The sequence below is a fragment of the Aythya marila genome (assembly GCF_965140915.1).
Source record: "Aythya marila genome assembly, chromosome: 12".
Lineage (NCBI taxonomy): Eukaryota > Metazoa > Chordata > Aves > Anseriformes > Anatidae > Aythya > Aythya marila.
In genome coordinates, this window is record NC_139053.1 from 15,332,943 (window position 1) to 15,349,391 (window position 16,449).

Here is a 16,449-nt window from a genome sequence, read left to right on the forward strand (position 1 = left end):
AAAAGTCTTAAGATGTGCTGCCTTTCAAAAAAAAAAAAAAAAAAAAAAAAAAAAAACCAACAAAAACAACAAAAACAAACAAAAAAAAGAAAAACAGACAAACAAAAAAAAGCCATAAGATGCACCAGCTGTGAAGGGTGTTTTCAGTACTCAAGGAAGTAAAATATATGTGACTTAATATGCCTGATTAAAATCTATTCTATTGCAAATAAAATAAGGATTTTGCAGCATTATAGCTTAATGGATTTTAAGGAGATCTATGTGTTTAATCAATGTTGTCTTCTAAAAATTCTGAAATATAAAGAAGAGTAGCTATTTAATTGCCTATACATTAAAATGTATTTAGTCAATTTAGTGAAGCTTTTCTATGGGAGGTAATTAAAACATATGAAGGTAGAGTCTTCTGGCACTTGGATATGGATGCTTTACTGCTGATATTAGACAGGCCACGCATATGCCACATGCGTCTTAATCTTAGAATCCAAAAAATTGTGTTATAGTCTGCAAAGGTTGTATTTCTTCATTAGCTGTTCCCAAGGCATCAAAAATCCCAGAGGATGTCAAAGGACATTAATTTTTATCACAATATGGAATCTTTCAGGTCTGAATGGCAGCACACAGCTGCTGGGGGCTTTCCAAACTTGATTACAGCTCTATATATCTCTAGGCAAAACAGAGGAAGGAGTTGTCAGTGACAAGTGAAATGTTCAAAATGCATGAAGTGTTTTATTGTTTGAATGATCAACTGTGGTCTCTAGAACGTGTTCCAAGGGGTTAGCTGTTTTCAATGGGAAATACCACAAATATGTAATAAAAGTAGTAATTGGCCTTTCTTGTGAATTGTAGCTTCCTTTTTTTCACAAGTACTTAGTGTGTGCAAAATAAATTTGTATCTTTGGAAGCACATGAAAAACCAACAAATCATTCCATGTTTACTGCAAAATGAATGTTCCTTTACAGCTGGCTTATGCTTATGAGTAACTGTTTGTGCATATTTGTAAATGATGCTTTACTGTTGGGATTTTGAAAAAAAACAGAGAATCATGTGTCCACTTTAAATAGACTTTTACCAGATTACCAGATTCCAGATATTTTCATTGCTACTGTCTTCTAAGTATCAGAGAAATACATAAAGAAAGTAAATTTTTGCAAGGTGTGGCAAATAATGGAATGAGGTGCCCACTTTATTGAGTCAGAGCTTGAGAAAAGGAAGAAGAGGATACAGAATGGAAATGCTGAAATGTTGAACATGTACAGAAATTAAGTTGCAGAGCCCCGTGCTATCCCTTTTCTACGCTGACTTGGCCCTGGGAATTTCAAAATCCATATCATATGGAATTTTGTTTCCTCCAAGATACAGAACAAGCAAAGATGCAGCACTTTGACAAAATAAAATGTGGTTTCTTGGATGGATTTTGTTTTGACGTGCAGTCTTGAGGAGGCACTGGGTTTAGGGAAGAGCAGCACTGATACTAGTTAATATCAGTACCCTGCGTATAGTGTTTACTGTCAGAGGTAATTTAGGGTTAGATTAGAGCTGTGCAGAAAGAAATTCACAGCTGTGGATAATGGATCCCCAAAAGGCAAAAGTGTCCCTGGCATGAACCTAATGGAAGAACCTCTCTTCCCGCACCCTCCCCCCCCCCCTCCCCAAAGCCTGTGAAATATAATTCTTCCTCCTTGTTAAGAGATGAGGTATATTTGAACAGGAAGAGAAGGCTCTAAACTCATGGATTGAGTTCATTGAACCTTGCTCAGAGATTTGCTTCTTCAGACCTTCAGGAAAATGATAGAGTAGGAATGTCATACATACGGAACTGAGTTAATCCCTGGGGCACTAGGAAGGCATCTGCCTTGCAGTTATCAGTTAAAAGTAAGTAAGAATACTAATCTGACCTTCACTTTAACTAAAGAATTTGTTATCAAAGGTGGTTTACTGACATAATGATATCAAATAACAAAATGTAGATTAAAAAGGATTAAAAAGTTCCTAATTCCGCAGATTTCTAATATCGCATACCAATTGTAGTATATAAAACAACAAGGTGTGGGAGACAGATCATGCCAACAAATTAAACTTAATCCCTGCTTTTCTTATTTTTTACGTAGTCTTTGTGAAACTCATACAGGAGTAAAAGGTTAAAATTCCAGTTTGGATCATTTTTATGGGAAGATACTTTGGGTGGCATAGGTTTTACTAAGGTCAGATTGATAGCAATATTAAAAATGTTTTAAGTGTTAATATTAAATGTTTATTTTCTAGATTTAATTTATTTTTATTTATTTATTTTTATTTTTTGGTATTAGATCTGAATTTCTCTTTAGGAGTTCAACTTTAAAATATTCACAATAGTGGGAATTGCTTTTGTACCTCCATTGAATGGAAAAGTAGGAGTTTTTCAAACTTTTTGATCCCCCTAGGGCTAAAATGACAAAATTTTTAATTCAAAGGATGATTACTTATTAATTTATGGGGGTGTAAGATGTGTGTATTTTTTTTTTGTGTGTGTATTTTTTTTTCTGTAGGTGTAAGAAAACCTAATAAAGGGAAAAATAGGACTAATGGATGTTTCTGTTTAAATCTGAATCTATTGAGACCTTTGTTCCTTTCACAAACTTTTATGAAATTGTACACTCAAGGTTTTATAGAGGTAATGAATAATGATTGAGATGGTTGACCTATATGGCTGTATGTATTTTATGAAGATATAGGAGCAGCTGCTCATAATAATTCCCATGTATTTGGTATGAAGGGAGAAGCAGAGCAGTTTCAGTCCATTCCCATTAATCTCTTGGAAGTGGGGCAGAAGTATTTGCTGATCAACAGTGTCAAATCCTGCAAAGAAATCCAGTAGGATGAATTTGAGAGAATTTTCCTTGCTTATAGCTGGAGGTCATCCATCGGGGCTCTAAGTCCTGTGTTAGTACCTTGCCTTAAAATGAAACCTGTCTAACAAGGATCCATAATTCTGTTAGCTGACAGGTGGCTGTACAGGCTATTTTTGCTGGCTTTTCAGTCAACACTTGTAGAAAAAGGGAAGCTAGGCATTAAGCATTCATTTTCAAAATTCATAGAATTTTGAAAAAAAAAGAAGTGCTTTTTTTGTGTGTAAGTTTTCATCAAAGTAGTAAATGTTTTGGGGTCAGTGCTACATTACAAGTGGTACCGAAATCTGCTGCTGTCTGACTCTAAGTGGTTTCCTCATTGCTCAGTTTCCCATCATTGTTCCTACCATGATTGAGAGGAATTTCTGGAGAAGGTTGTTTAACTTTTCTTTTCAACTCTTTTCTTCTTTTTATCTTTTTTTTGGGGGAGCCATAAGACTAGTCTTAGTTACCCTCTTTGTGAATATAGACATTTCCTCACAGAAGTAGTACCATTTTCTAGCTTTGGAAAGAGAGCAACCTGGATTTTCAGAGGTATGGGATGGAAAAATTCGTAGTCTGTGACTTTGCTTCTTTATGGAAGAGAAAGCACATCTCTCTGCCTTCTTTAGTGGCCGTGACATAGGTCTACAGTTGCTTATGGGATTTGGGGGATATGGCAAGGCCTTTTCTGTTGAATTTCTGTGTAATTCCAAACAGTGTGAACTTTTCAAATCACTTGAGAAGTGCCCCAGATGGTGTGACATTCTGCTTCATGGGAAGATTTGAAAGTATTCCCTTTGCATAATTTCTAGTTAACTATTTCATTGCATTTGAAATGGGAGAACACCAAAGCCAAGAACTCTGTTGACATTTTGGTGGTGTTTGTTTAACCTCCTAGTGCACAGGCTACATTTGTTGAAAAATATTATTCTTACCTTTGCAAATCATCAGTAATTAATTCCCTTGGAAATATCTACTGCAGCACACAGCCAGCTTGGGAGTCTGCTGACAGATCATGGTTTTACATCAGGTGCTAACAAATTGATTATTAAATTTCGTAACTAACTGATTTATAGAAGCAACTTAATTTCTGTATCTCTAATGTATTCACTTATTTCATTTTAAAATAACGCAGAGCAGTTGTATTGCTTTGATTCTAATGGTGAATTTAGCACAGCATATAAGATCTGAATGACTTGCCTGATACAAGGCTTAGCAATATATCACAAGCTTGTGAAGTGCACAAGATATTCAGTGGTTTTCAGCTGAGATATTCACAGTTAAGAATGTCCTTGTTAATTCTACATGCTTTTTAACTTTCACTAAATTGTAGCTACATTTACCAGCATGATGAGTTTTCTACAATTGCTGGGTAGCTTGCAGTTTAAGCAGTATATTCTTGAGTCTCAGTCATGCTGTGAATGATAAGAAACAGTGACTACATGCTATGGTGGAGCAGCTTATGTTCAACTCCCAGAACATACTTAAATTGTAATGGTAGAGCACATTAGCTCGCTGGGTGTGATGTAAGTCAATGACTGAAGGCATTTTGAGGAGACATAAGGGTAAATTTTCATAACATTCTGCAAGGTTTTAACTACATGGTGTTTCCAGAAATATCAAATAGGTGTCATGGTTAAAAGGTGCAGCTTTGTAATGTCAATACCAGGAGTAAATATAAAGAAAAATTTATTTTGCTGGTGACGTTTTTTGTTGGTCTTAGTTGTGCCTTTGATGTAGAATTAGAAACTACTTGAAACCAAGGGGAGATTTTTTTTTCTCTCTTTTCCTTGGGCTCAGGAGGAAGCCTAATGTAGATCACAGCAGTGTTTTTAATGAACTTGTGAAATCAAGGTCATAGTTCTGCTATCACTTAAAAATACTCCTGTCATAAAGCAAAGCTGTAGTGCCAGATGTGTGGTGTGAATTGTCAAGTATCTTAAAAATTTTGTTCCTGCATAATGATACGTTCAGTGATACAGAGCTCTGCACCACTGAGATTAGAATCTGTCATCTGTGGCTGAAATTCATAACCATATGATGGCTGTTACATAGGTAATGTGAAATGGGTATGTAATTTCATTCATTTCCTGGTGTGTAAATGTCCAGGTCACAAAAACTTAGATGACAATTTTCAGTAATTGGACCTTTGTTAGCAGTCATACCAGAGACACCGATAGCTTAGTGGTCATGGATCCAGATCCGAGAGGTGGCTCTTTTGGAGCTGAAATGAAGCACAACAGCAGTAGCTGTTGATATGACCCTTTAGGTTTTTCTGTGATGTTTTCTAGGGAAACCACTTTTAAAATATTTTGAAGCACTAACACTAATTAAAAATGTAGCAATTCTAAAAGGTAATCTGATATTACTTTTTCAGTAGGATATTAGTTTAAAATGTTTCTGTATTCATTTTTATGTTTCTTCACAGATTTTTTATGGAATATTGTAAATACTTTACAGTCTCTTTAATTTTAATTATCTGAATTTAAAAAAAAAAAGAACAAACTAGTATTCAAAAATAAAAATATCATGAAAAAGCATAATTTTATTTCTTTTATAAAACCCAATTAAATGTACTTACATTTTAAAAGACTACATTTTATAGTTTTATATTTCTAGAATTCTGTTTTTAATTAATTAAGCTGACATTTAGGTATAGAGTGCATATTTTGCCTCTGGTACTTATTGTGTAATTAGTATTAATGAAAGATATTAGAATTTGGATAGGTGGAATATAATGCTGATTCATTTGTGTGTCCTTTCCATCTTACTCAGGTGTGTTACTTCATACTACATGTGACAATTATTAAATAGAGTTACAGTCTTTTTATAAAACAGTACCATATTTGCTTTTGCAGGGAATGATGATGGTATTTTCTGTATTACTGTAGTACTCACGTGCCCCAGTTCTGAAACAGAAGGATCTTATACCAAAAAAGCATCTATGTTGAAGAAACTTGTTCCTTTTCCCAGCAGATTTACAAATCTGTAAATTAATTCTTGCCAGATCTTTACATAAACTTTTAGAAGAGATGATGAATCATCCAAAGTTTCCCCACATGCACTCAATCTTCATAAGGCTTTGTTTTCCTCTTGGCAGATGCATCTCTAACTGGCAAAATGAACTTGGATTTAAAATATTTTGATAAAAAATGCCTCAAAAGATTGGATACCGTTTTAAAAATATGGTCTTGAATATCCTAGCAAATAGTCTGCTCCATGCAGTGTTGGGTGAAGCTGAAAAACAAAAAGGAAGAAAAAAAAAAAAAACAAAAAAACACTGCCTTTGTGCAAGTAAGTTGGTTTGAGCAGAAAAAGAGAACCTTGCATTTAAAAGAACAGTCCCCTTTTATCTTCAGTTACTCTTGCAGATGCATCTTGTATATGAAGATATTACATGTGTTACAGCCCAAAAGGAAAATCAGAAATTCAGCACTTATAAAATGAGCTTCCCAAAGTGCACAGATGTTTCATACTGCTTCTGAAGCTTTTTGTTATTTTTGTTTTCTAACTTGGCACAAGTACAGATACTAGCTTCTTAATTTCTTATACAACCAGATTATAGTGGTAACTTCCCAACAGGCTCAAAGTTGAAATTTATTTTAATAAAGACATGTAGCCTACTCTTTATATCCCTGATCATGCACAGACTTCAGTATTTAGCTAAGGTATATTTGATTCCACAAGAAATGTTTTCGAAAACTGGGCTATCAAAACCCAAGGTTTTCAAACGTACATGATGGAACCTAATTCAGTGTTTGTTTGACAACCTGGGACATTTTTCATGTTCTTTTCCAGAATTTCTTTTGCAGATGCTCATAGTGGAGATTTGAGCCATGTAGGAAAATGATCTGATGCTGGGTCTCCATCTTCTTTTGTGTGTAGGGCTGTGAGGAAATAACTTGAAAAGAATGGAGGACAGACAGCTTTTTTTCCTAGTTGTGCTTCAGTTACTATCTTTAAAATTAGAGTATATGTTGGGTGGTTGATTTTGTATTTGTCACGGGATTTGGTCAATTACAGTAAAGATGATGTAAGTTAGAACATGCTGCTCAAACAAATGCAATGATTTAAATATTTTGATGTTAGGATGTCACATCTACTAGTACACAGTGTAGGGGTGAAAGGCATTTGTTTGCCAGGCATTACTTTCTGTAATCTTTCCTATTTAATTATTTTGGAGCTGGGATGCCAGATGCAGACTGAAGCCTGAGGTCTGCAGCTCTGTTACCTTTACTTAGGTCTGTTGCATTGGATTCTTACTCAAGGACAAGAATACAGTATTATGGCCCAGCTTTTCTTGGTCATGAAACAATCTAGTAAATGCAGATCTATCTGAGGTCTGTGAATGAGAGCCTTTGCTGTGTTGCACAAGTATTTGAAAAAGGAAAGAACAGGAAAGGTGTTTGTCCTTGGTCTTGCTATTAAGACATCCTTCTCTCACCTTGGTGCTCACGGGACTGTTTTTCACTGTTTTCCCCTCAGGCTTTTGCAGCACTTTGCTCTTCCTTAAATACACTTTCCCAGAGGTGCCGGCAGCATTGCCAAGTGTCTTAGCCATATCCTGTGGTGGGTTCGTTGTGGGGCCAGCATGGGCCAGCCCCCACCTCTCCTCATGGAGCCCAACCCTGCAGCCTAGGCTTTGATGCCTACGCTCAACGCACACATTGACCTGGTTCACTAAGGAATGCAGTTAGATGTATTTCACTGAAACTTCTCTCTTGACTCAATTTTGTTCTTTAATTCTTCTGATTATTCAAGGCCTCTTCACATCCTGATCTGCAATGCTGCCACTTTCGGTGCTCCATGGTGCTTGACAGAGGATGGCCTGGAGTCCACCTTTCAGGTGAATCACTTGGGACATTTCTATCTCGTCCAGCTTCTGGAAGATGTTTTACGCAGCTCATCTCCTGCAAGGGTTGTGGTGGTGTCCTCAGAATCACACAGGTTGGTTAATGTTATGGTGTTCTTTTGATTTCATTGAAATCTGCAATCCTTAAAACAGAAAATGGCTATGGTGGAACTGCAAAAGTTTTAAAAAATGTTTTAAAAATGTTAATGTGTTTAAAAATGTAAAAGTTTTTAAAAAGGCTCTGCTCTAAAGCATTTGTGTTTGAATAATCTTTGTAAAATAGAAGGGTTGCCAGTGTCTGGATGTTACTACATTTGGTTCTATTGCTGTATACAAAGTGTGTTCTAGTTTTGTAATAATATGGAAGTATTTTTTGATCATTCTTTGTATGAATGCAGATTTTCACCGCATTTCAGAACACTTATTGATTTTGCTAGGAGATGGAATAATAATTGATTAAATCTGAATGGCATGACCTATATTGATTTGTCATTCAACAACTTCAACATCTTACCAAGAAGAATGTGCAGTTATTTTAGCAGGAGAAACAATGCAATTAAAAACTGCTAGATGAAATCCAATTGTTTTATAATGACAAATTAGGGAATTCAATGCAAACATTAGCTGTACAATATAAATGGGATCTAGTATAGTTAATACATATTAGAAATCTGGCCATGCCTCTTTTGGTGAAAATTTTAATTAAAATATTAGATGCTCATCATTCTACTGCCATAAGAATTACAGTTGGCAAAACAGACATTGTGAGATTTGCCTTATTTCAGATGTGCTTGAGGAGTTTGTGTTAATAACTGAAAAGAATGATTTAATTTAAATTAGAAAGTTTCTTGTGGTGCAAAATTAATACACCAATTCTGACTTCTAGTGGACACAAGCCACATACTGGCTTCTGATTTAGTTCAGGGACTGATTTAGTTCAGATTAGACTATAATGTCCAACTTTAAACGTTTACCGTTGATTTTTTTCAGTTCTGGTTGTGTGTAACAGCTCTAGCAAACCCAAAGAAAGAATGTGTGTGTGTGTGTGTTTTTTTTTTTCCTGCCTTCATATTTTTGAAATGTTTTAGTGACCCAGAATGAAGCTTATTTTTTTAATCACGTTTCCATAAAATGTAACCCCAGGGACCTGGTAGAGAGAGACCAGCCAAGGGTCAGGCTGAAACCTTTATCACTTCCAAACACAGGGGCTTATGGTATAAATGACACACTGCAGATAGATTTACTTTTACCATTTTAAATTTATGATGGCTGAAATGAAAGGAAGCAATAGAAAATGCCAGTAATAATCCTCCCTGGTGTTAAAAGACATGAAATGTCTAGTAATTAGGTGGTAACAAAATCTGGACATCCTTATCTTTGGAAATCACACCAGGTCTGTGAAAGCAAGTAGCAGAGTCCTGTTAGGAGTGAGGAAGGCTACTGCAGGGCAGGCAAGATAGCTCTAGAAATAAATCTGCCAACTCCAATCACTTGCCAGATGTGGATGGCACAATGGGATACGTATAAATGAGCTGTTATTTAATGGGAGATTATGTTGAATTGTCAGCTGCTTGTTCCCCTTTGTAAGTTTGTGTCTGATAGTATTTTAAATGACATCTTTGTTTTTCACTGTATTAAGCATTACGTATAACCAGAACTCACAACTCTGGACATCTTTATTTGTTTTCAAAAACATTTTTTAAAGTTCTCATTGCTAACTCAGTAAAATCAGCAAAGGTTTATACAAGCCCATCAAAAAAATAAGTAACAGTCTATGTTTGAGAAAATAACAAATACAACTACTTGATTTCCCCCTTTTTGAAGGGTGCAATTCTTGTCATATCTTAACATTTAAAATGGCCATTTTAAATTACTTTCTTTTTGCCCCCAATCTGTTTAATGGCCAAAAGCTGGTGTAAGCAGTTAGTTTAGACATTAGGTATTATTGGGCAGTAGTACTTTCTGACCTACTTGAGAACTCTGAGCTTTAAACTACGTTGTAAAACAGAAGTGTTGGTATCTAATTACTCCCATAAACCTTGGCTGGATCTTTTTGCTAGAGTCAAGACCCCCTGTTAGGGGAAAAATAAAGTCCCATGTTTGCAGGAAAATATTATACTAGACTGCTCAAAGGCAAAATAATTATTTGCCTCTCTGATTCTTTGTTAGTTACTTACCTGGATTCATCACAAATGAAATATATTTAAATTAAGCTTTAGGGTACTTTAAGAATGTCATATTAAAATCTGAATAATAAGTAGGTTGACTTTCCTTCTGTTTTTATTTCTGTGTAGTTAATTTGATTGTACAGCTCTTATCCTACTGAATTCAATGAGATTGCCAACATAAGTAAGATTGACTCACATAAGTACCCTTGCAGGACAGGGCTGAAATTATGCCAGTGTCTTTCCATTGTACAGGATACACAAAGTATCTTATTTATAGATTATTTCTGGTATCCTAAGTGGTTACTTGAGGAATGAATATAGGAAATTCCTCCCAGAATAGTCCTGTTAATTTCAGAAATGTATGTTATTTAACTGAAAATGATGAAAGAGAAATTTTGTTGTTGAAATTGAAGGACCAATTCTGCAAGATACAGGACATCCTGGATTCCTCTTCAGTTCAAATACTGTAGCTGCTTTTCTCTACGTGCATTATAATTCTGCTCACAAAATGGATATAGAAATTCCAGCTGATCTCTTCATTTCTGGCCACGAGATGTAAAATTAGTAAAGATATTTTAAAACATTTTTCTAGTGTGTACTATAATTATGTTTATCCCTGTTCTCCCTAGCTGATTCTGAAAACTCAGTATTAAAAAGAGCTTGCTAAATCCATTTTATTTTTAGTAGCTCTTCTGAGTGGAACAAAGGTCTGTAACTAAATGTAGTATTTTTTTCTAATATACCAGTAAATTGATAAATCAAAATTGTATGAATTTGAAAAAATACTATATTAAAAATTCCTTTTCTTCATCTAAATGTCTTTAGAATATTCACTACTTTGTTATTAAAAAAAAAAAAAAAAAAAAAAAAAAAGAAACAAACAGCTGGTGTTTAATGACTCTGTCAGACCCAATTAAAAAACATCAACTAGTTACTTTGATTTGTGTTCAGCCATGCCATGGGTATACTTAAAAACATTATACTCTGCCAGAACTCATTTTGGCTTTGTTTATGTTTATCTTTTAAACATATAAGACTATTGATGGCAAGTTACCAAGGTTATAACCCCTTTATATTCATCAATTTTTAATCTAAAAAAGAGTCTAAGAGGCAGTGAGACCCATCCATAGTTACTTGAACACTTAAACGAAAGTGTGCAGTATATGAACACTGGATGAAATAATCAGGGGAAGGGAAGAAGGGGAAATTTCTAAGACAGTGCTATTTTATCCTGCATTATTTTCTGCAAGTTATTTGTGCTTTTGTACTTATGGCAAAATATTTTTCAGGCTTTAAAATAATGTAATTCATAAGTTATATACAATGCCTTTAAATCATTATCATTAAATCATTAAAATATTTTTTGGACTTGTTTTTATTTATTATTTACATTTGATAATTATTCACTAATTTTACTGCTATATTGTATGTGACTATTCCTTGGGCTTCAAGCAATTTCTAGTAGATACTTGCAACTGCTAAATTAGCTGTTGTTTTATCTTTATTTTTTATTTTTTCTACTCATCTGTCTGTCTACATCTTATGTTGTTCTTAATGAGAGTGAAATTAACTGTGGGGTATCTAAGGAATATGTCCTGTTTTTTAGATTTACGGAAATTAAAGACTCCTCTGGAAAACTCGATTTCAACCTGCTTTCTCCATCTAAGAAGGAGTATTGGGCTATGTTGGCCTACAATCGTTCCAAGCTTTGCAATATACTGTTCTCCAACGAGCTGAACCGACGCCTTTCTCCCCATGGGGTGATGTGTAATTCAGTCCATCCTGGAAATATGATGTATTCCTCCATTCATCGTAGCTGGTGGGTGTATACCTTGCTGTTTACCTTGGCTCGACCTTTCACCAAATCCATGGTAAGTGAATGGCTTTTTTTTTTGACTGTATTTTACACATCTTCAGTTTTCAAATCAGGGGAGTAAAAAAATCCAGATGTATGTATTTGCTTTGACCTTTTGCCTTTCATAACTACAACCCTGATTCTAATGACAAACATAATGTCAAGATAGTGAGTGCTCTAGAAAAGGATACTTCAACCATTTAAGATTAAATTTGTCAATCTGCAGTGAAGTCACCATGTTAGATGGATTGCATGACTGCCATGTTTGAGTATGTGACTTTCACTTTCTGTGATTAAGGTAGTTCTGTATTTTAGGTGTGGGATAGTTTAGAATTATTTTGGTGCTAAGTACATGTAAAACATCAAAAAAATTCTTTGGTTTTTAAGTGGAATATGCTTGACTGCATTTTTTATGTAAACAGATGTCCTAGTTAGAAAAGATACCACAGGCATTATTAATGGCTGAGGGAAAGTGCTTTCAATGGTAAAAGCACTTTCATTCATATTTAAAAATAATAATAAAAAAAAAACAACAATGATTTTCTTGATTCTTATAAAACACTGAAGACAGGTGGGAGCTTTCCCTTTGTCTTCACATTGGACTTTGGATTGGGATGAAGATGCAATGAAAGGCTATGCTGTTCTTTCATAGACAACGTTAAGAAGCTTCATTATATAAGAAATTTAAGCATCTCTAGTGTTTGGAGGCGGTTATCTTATTTCTTGAACCTCTGATACAGATTACCTTTAAGGAGTCGGAAGTCATTTTCTGAGCAGATGACTTTCACTTCATTGAGAACTGGGTTCCTTTTAACATTATTGACTGTTTCTCATCCTTTTTCTTTTCTGACAAAGAATGATATTACTAAAACAAGAACAAGGGGAGGAAGTCTCCCTTGAATATTTGGAGCTAGGAGTCAGGGAAATGAAAAAAATAATACCCCTGCAGAACATAGCAATTTGTTCAGGCCTAAATGAGGCCTCTTTTACATAGGATTTCATGACTGACATGAGTAGTTGTTGTGTAACATAAATTACTGTCTCCTGAGCTGGTGATAGAGACCAAATTAATGGCTTTTATTTGAAAAAGACCGAGGAAACAGTTGTAGCTTAATCTATGGCATAACCTCTAGAAGTTGAGCAAATCACTGGTAGAGCTTGTATATAGAGCTACAAAAAAAAAAAAAAAAAGGATTGCTTGTACATTGAAATCCAGTTCATAGTGAGATAATTAAATTCATCTTAATTTTTACTGGGTTAATGTAAGTGGAAAACACATCTTAGAGTGTTTAAAACTTTTGTTACGTGTCCAAAAATGAACAGCTTCTTGAACAATACAGAATTTTCAGTAATGTCCATGGAGCAAAAATATAAGCAGCCTTACTAGCGTGGTATGCTGACAATGAAGCAGTGAAAATAGTCCTCACACCTCTAACCTCTGCCTGCAGTTTGCAGCCTGTACATATGCAAAACCTATTTACATCCATGAGATTGGTGAGTGAGCCTTCTGGCAGCTTGGGACAAGTAATAATGTCTTTCAACAGCATGTTTCTTGACCAGAACTTTTAAAACTACGTTTCTGCAGTGTTAGGGATAGTTTATACAACAAATTCTTGAAGTTCTCCTGAGAATGGATAAATGAATGTTATCAACGTCCAGTGAAAAGGATCCAGTCTGTGGAACTTTTATGAATTGTTAGTTTTATTTGCTCTGACGTATTTTCACAGAGGAGCCTTTTGTGTTTGTTGCTCAGATAAACTCATCCTCTAAGGAAAAAAGTGAAACACTCAAGTTCATTTTGAAGTCTTTAAAACGACTGATAGATTTTTTGATAGTATCTTTTTATGGGTGGTATGTAAAAGGGAATACAAAATACAGTACAAAAGATACCAACACTGAACAACAGCGCACCCTAGTCCAAGCCTAATTGCTTCAGTAAGTCCTTTTGTGTTTGTATGTAATTCACTGAGGTTATCTGAATGTTATGATGGTGGATATGGATGAGGGTAAGAGTCAGTCTCGTAACTCATTGTGATATTAATTTTTATGTACCCTTGAACCTCATCACTAACCTGGAGTAAATTTTGCTGTAGATCTTTCTGTGGGCTTCCTCTCAGTATTCCCGTGGCAACTCACTCCAGAGCTTAGGTGAGTTTTTTTGGTCAGAATACTGGGTGCTTACCTTAGAGCTTATAGCTGCAGTCCCAAGGTTATGAACTTGCCCGTTCCTGTGGTTTGCAAGGATGTCTGCATTGCACAATGCAGCATGATGCAGCAACATTTAAAATGGTTGCAACTGAGCTGGGTCCGTACCTGGAACTGAGAGATCCATGTCAAGTCTCTGAGGAAAGAGGTAAGGTTTATCAGTTCAGGCAGGGTGCCATGCAGGTACGGCTGTACCAGGACTGTGGCATGGGGAGAGCTTAACTCCTCTGGAGCCAGTCTGCGCTCTTTGCTACATTTTGAACTGTAAGAGTTCCTGGGCTTTGTACGGATACATTCACACATATACATACATGCAAATGTCTATATATACACACGTGCGCGTATTGACTGCAGCTGCACCTGATTCTAACTGGGGCTTTTCACTGTATTTTAGTAAAAGCTATTCATTAAAAAAAAAATAAAAAAAATACTTTGTATTTCATTTCATTAGATGGACTAAAAACATTTCTTGATAGTGGTGGATAGGTCAGAATAACACTCATAGTTACAGCCGTTTTGGAAATTTTGAAGCTACTTGCAGGAGAAAATTAGAAAATATGTTTGTTTCCCTACTAGTTTATTCAGAAAAATTGAATTCTTGTGTTCTATTCTGGCTCCAAGTTACTACTGAGAGCATTAGTCTTCATGCTTCTGACTTAGTTGTCATCATTCTTTATGGCCCTTATAAAATTATCTGTCCTAGCAGTTTAGTAATTATTTTATTTCCAAGAATGAACAAATACATAGTGTGTATCTGAAAACTTTTTATTTTATAGTTGTTCAGTTGTTGAATGTTGAACAGCTCTACATTGGTTAATGAGGATGTAATATTTTCTTCAGAAATGCATGTTATTGCATACTGTGAATCTCTATTTTTGGGAGAGGTCATGCAGCCTCTGGCACGTGGCTCTTGGGATACTCAGCATGACGGAACTTAGCTTAGGAAACACTGCCGGTAGCTGTTCAGTTTTAGCTGATTCCCTGAGGCACTGAGAAGCAGTGTTCTAATATCACACTTCTTATTTTTCTGTTTGCTGTTATTTGTTGTGACTACAGTGACTCAATTTCTGTAATTAGGATGCTTCACAAAGTCATGCAATTTAAAGCTTCTGCTTAAGGAATAGTGTTGCAGATCACCCTTCTTTATAACCTCAATTTCCTAAAACGAACAGACATGTTTAAATACGATTGGTCTGTCTTTCAAGTGTGAGCCTTTTAGATATATAATTTTATTTGTTTCTGTAAGTGGCTTATACCTTACTGAGAGAGGTGCAACATTTCTAAACCTGTTTATAAGTGCTTACAGCACAAAAATGATAGCATGTTTGTGCTGGCTATAACGAACTTTTCTGTTGAATCACAGAGAGCTGTCTGGACAGCTTTTGAAACATAATACAATATTTATATTATTGATGGTTATAGGTGTACAGGAAGTACTTATATTAAGTAGAGCACTGGAAACTGAAAGACTATTCCTTTTTTTCCTCCCACCTCTTTCAAGATCTAGAATACACACGGATTTATTAGACAGAACTAGAGAACAAGTACTTTTTGTAAAAAGCAATAGTAACTGCAGCTCTACTAATGTTCTCTTTTACTTACCTCTATATAATTACTCATTAAATTGGAAAAAATCTTACAGTGTAATTAAATGTAAATTGAAACAAGTGTCCACTGTAAATAACAGATTGGAAGAGAAACTCTGAAAGGAACATATGCATAGGCCATGCAGATGCTCAGTTGGTTTGATCTAAGACTTTAGGTTTCTGTTTTCTAGTGTTTTTTTTTCACATCCCCACCCTTCCCATCTCTTTTTCCCCTTATCCCCCTTCTCTTTTCTCTTCTAGAAAGTTGGCTGAAAGCGAGTTTAACTAAGTGGCTTTTCTGTTTGATGTATATTAATGCTAATCATTCAGAACCCATTTCATTTTTTACTAGTTACACAGAAGATTAAAATTAAATACGTTTTTTTGTAAATTTCAAGCTTAAGCTGAATGTTATCTAGTGTCATCCCCAGATGATTTTGTGAGTGTACAATGGCATATAAAATTAGAAGTAGAATGCTATTATCGCACACTTGTGATAGTCTTACACTGAACCAAATATTTTTGTTGGCAGGTAACAGAGCAGAAAGAATATCATGTGTTGGAGTAGCAAGAGCTTAACAGATGTTTCAGAGAACTAAATTTTCAAATCCTTTTACATTAAGAAATGCCTAGGGTTTCTAGAAGTTCTGAGAATATTGGGTTACGTTTCCTGTTGCAGTGCAAAGCCAGCCATTGTACTAGAGTTTTAGCAGATGTGTTACCCCCTTTTAATGGTTGGGAATAAAATATTGGTTCTGTTGCTGAGAGATAAATTACAACTAGAAGAGCTCAACCTGTCACCCTTAAACCTCCAGTTAGCCACAGTGAGACCATTCTGCTCTTAATTTTTCAATGTTTAAGAGGCTGATACTTGAACTGCACTTTGATTTCCATCTCTTTCCCCAAAGATAGTAG

At 35.2% G+C, this 16,449-nt stretch overlaps 1 protein-coding gene across 3 annotated transcripts in view; it reads left to right on the forward strand.

Annotated features, from left to right (window-relative positions):
• Window positions 1-16,449, forward strand: part of WWOX (WW domain containing oxidoreductase) — a 507,992-nt gene that overhangs the window by 115,179 nt on the left and 376,364 nt on the right. For 2 of the 3 annotated variants that reach the window (XM_082770296.1, XM_082770297.1), the window contains exons 7-8: window positions 7,630-7,815; window positions 11,495-11,759. In XM_082770296.1, coding sequence (XP_082626422.1) covers window positions 7,630-7,815; window positions 11,495-11,759 — 451 coding nt within the window. Of the gene's footprint in view, window positions 1-7,629; window positions 7,816-11,494; window positions 11,760-13,836; window positions 13,892-16,449 lie in introns of all 3 variants that reach the window. The other variant, XM_082770295.1, reaches the window with a different exon arrangement.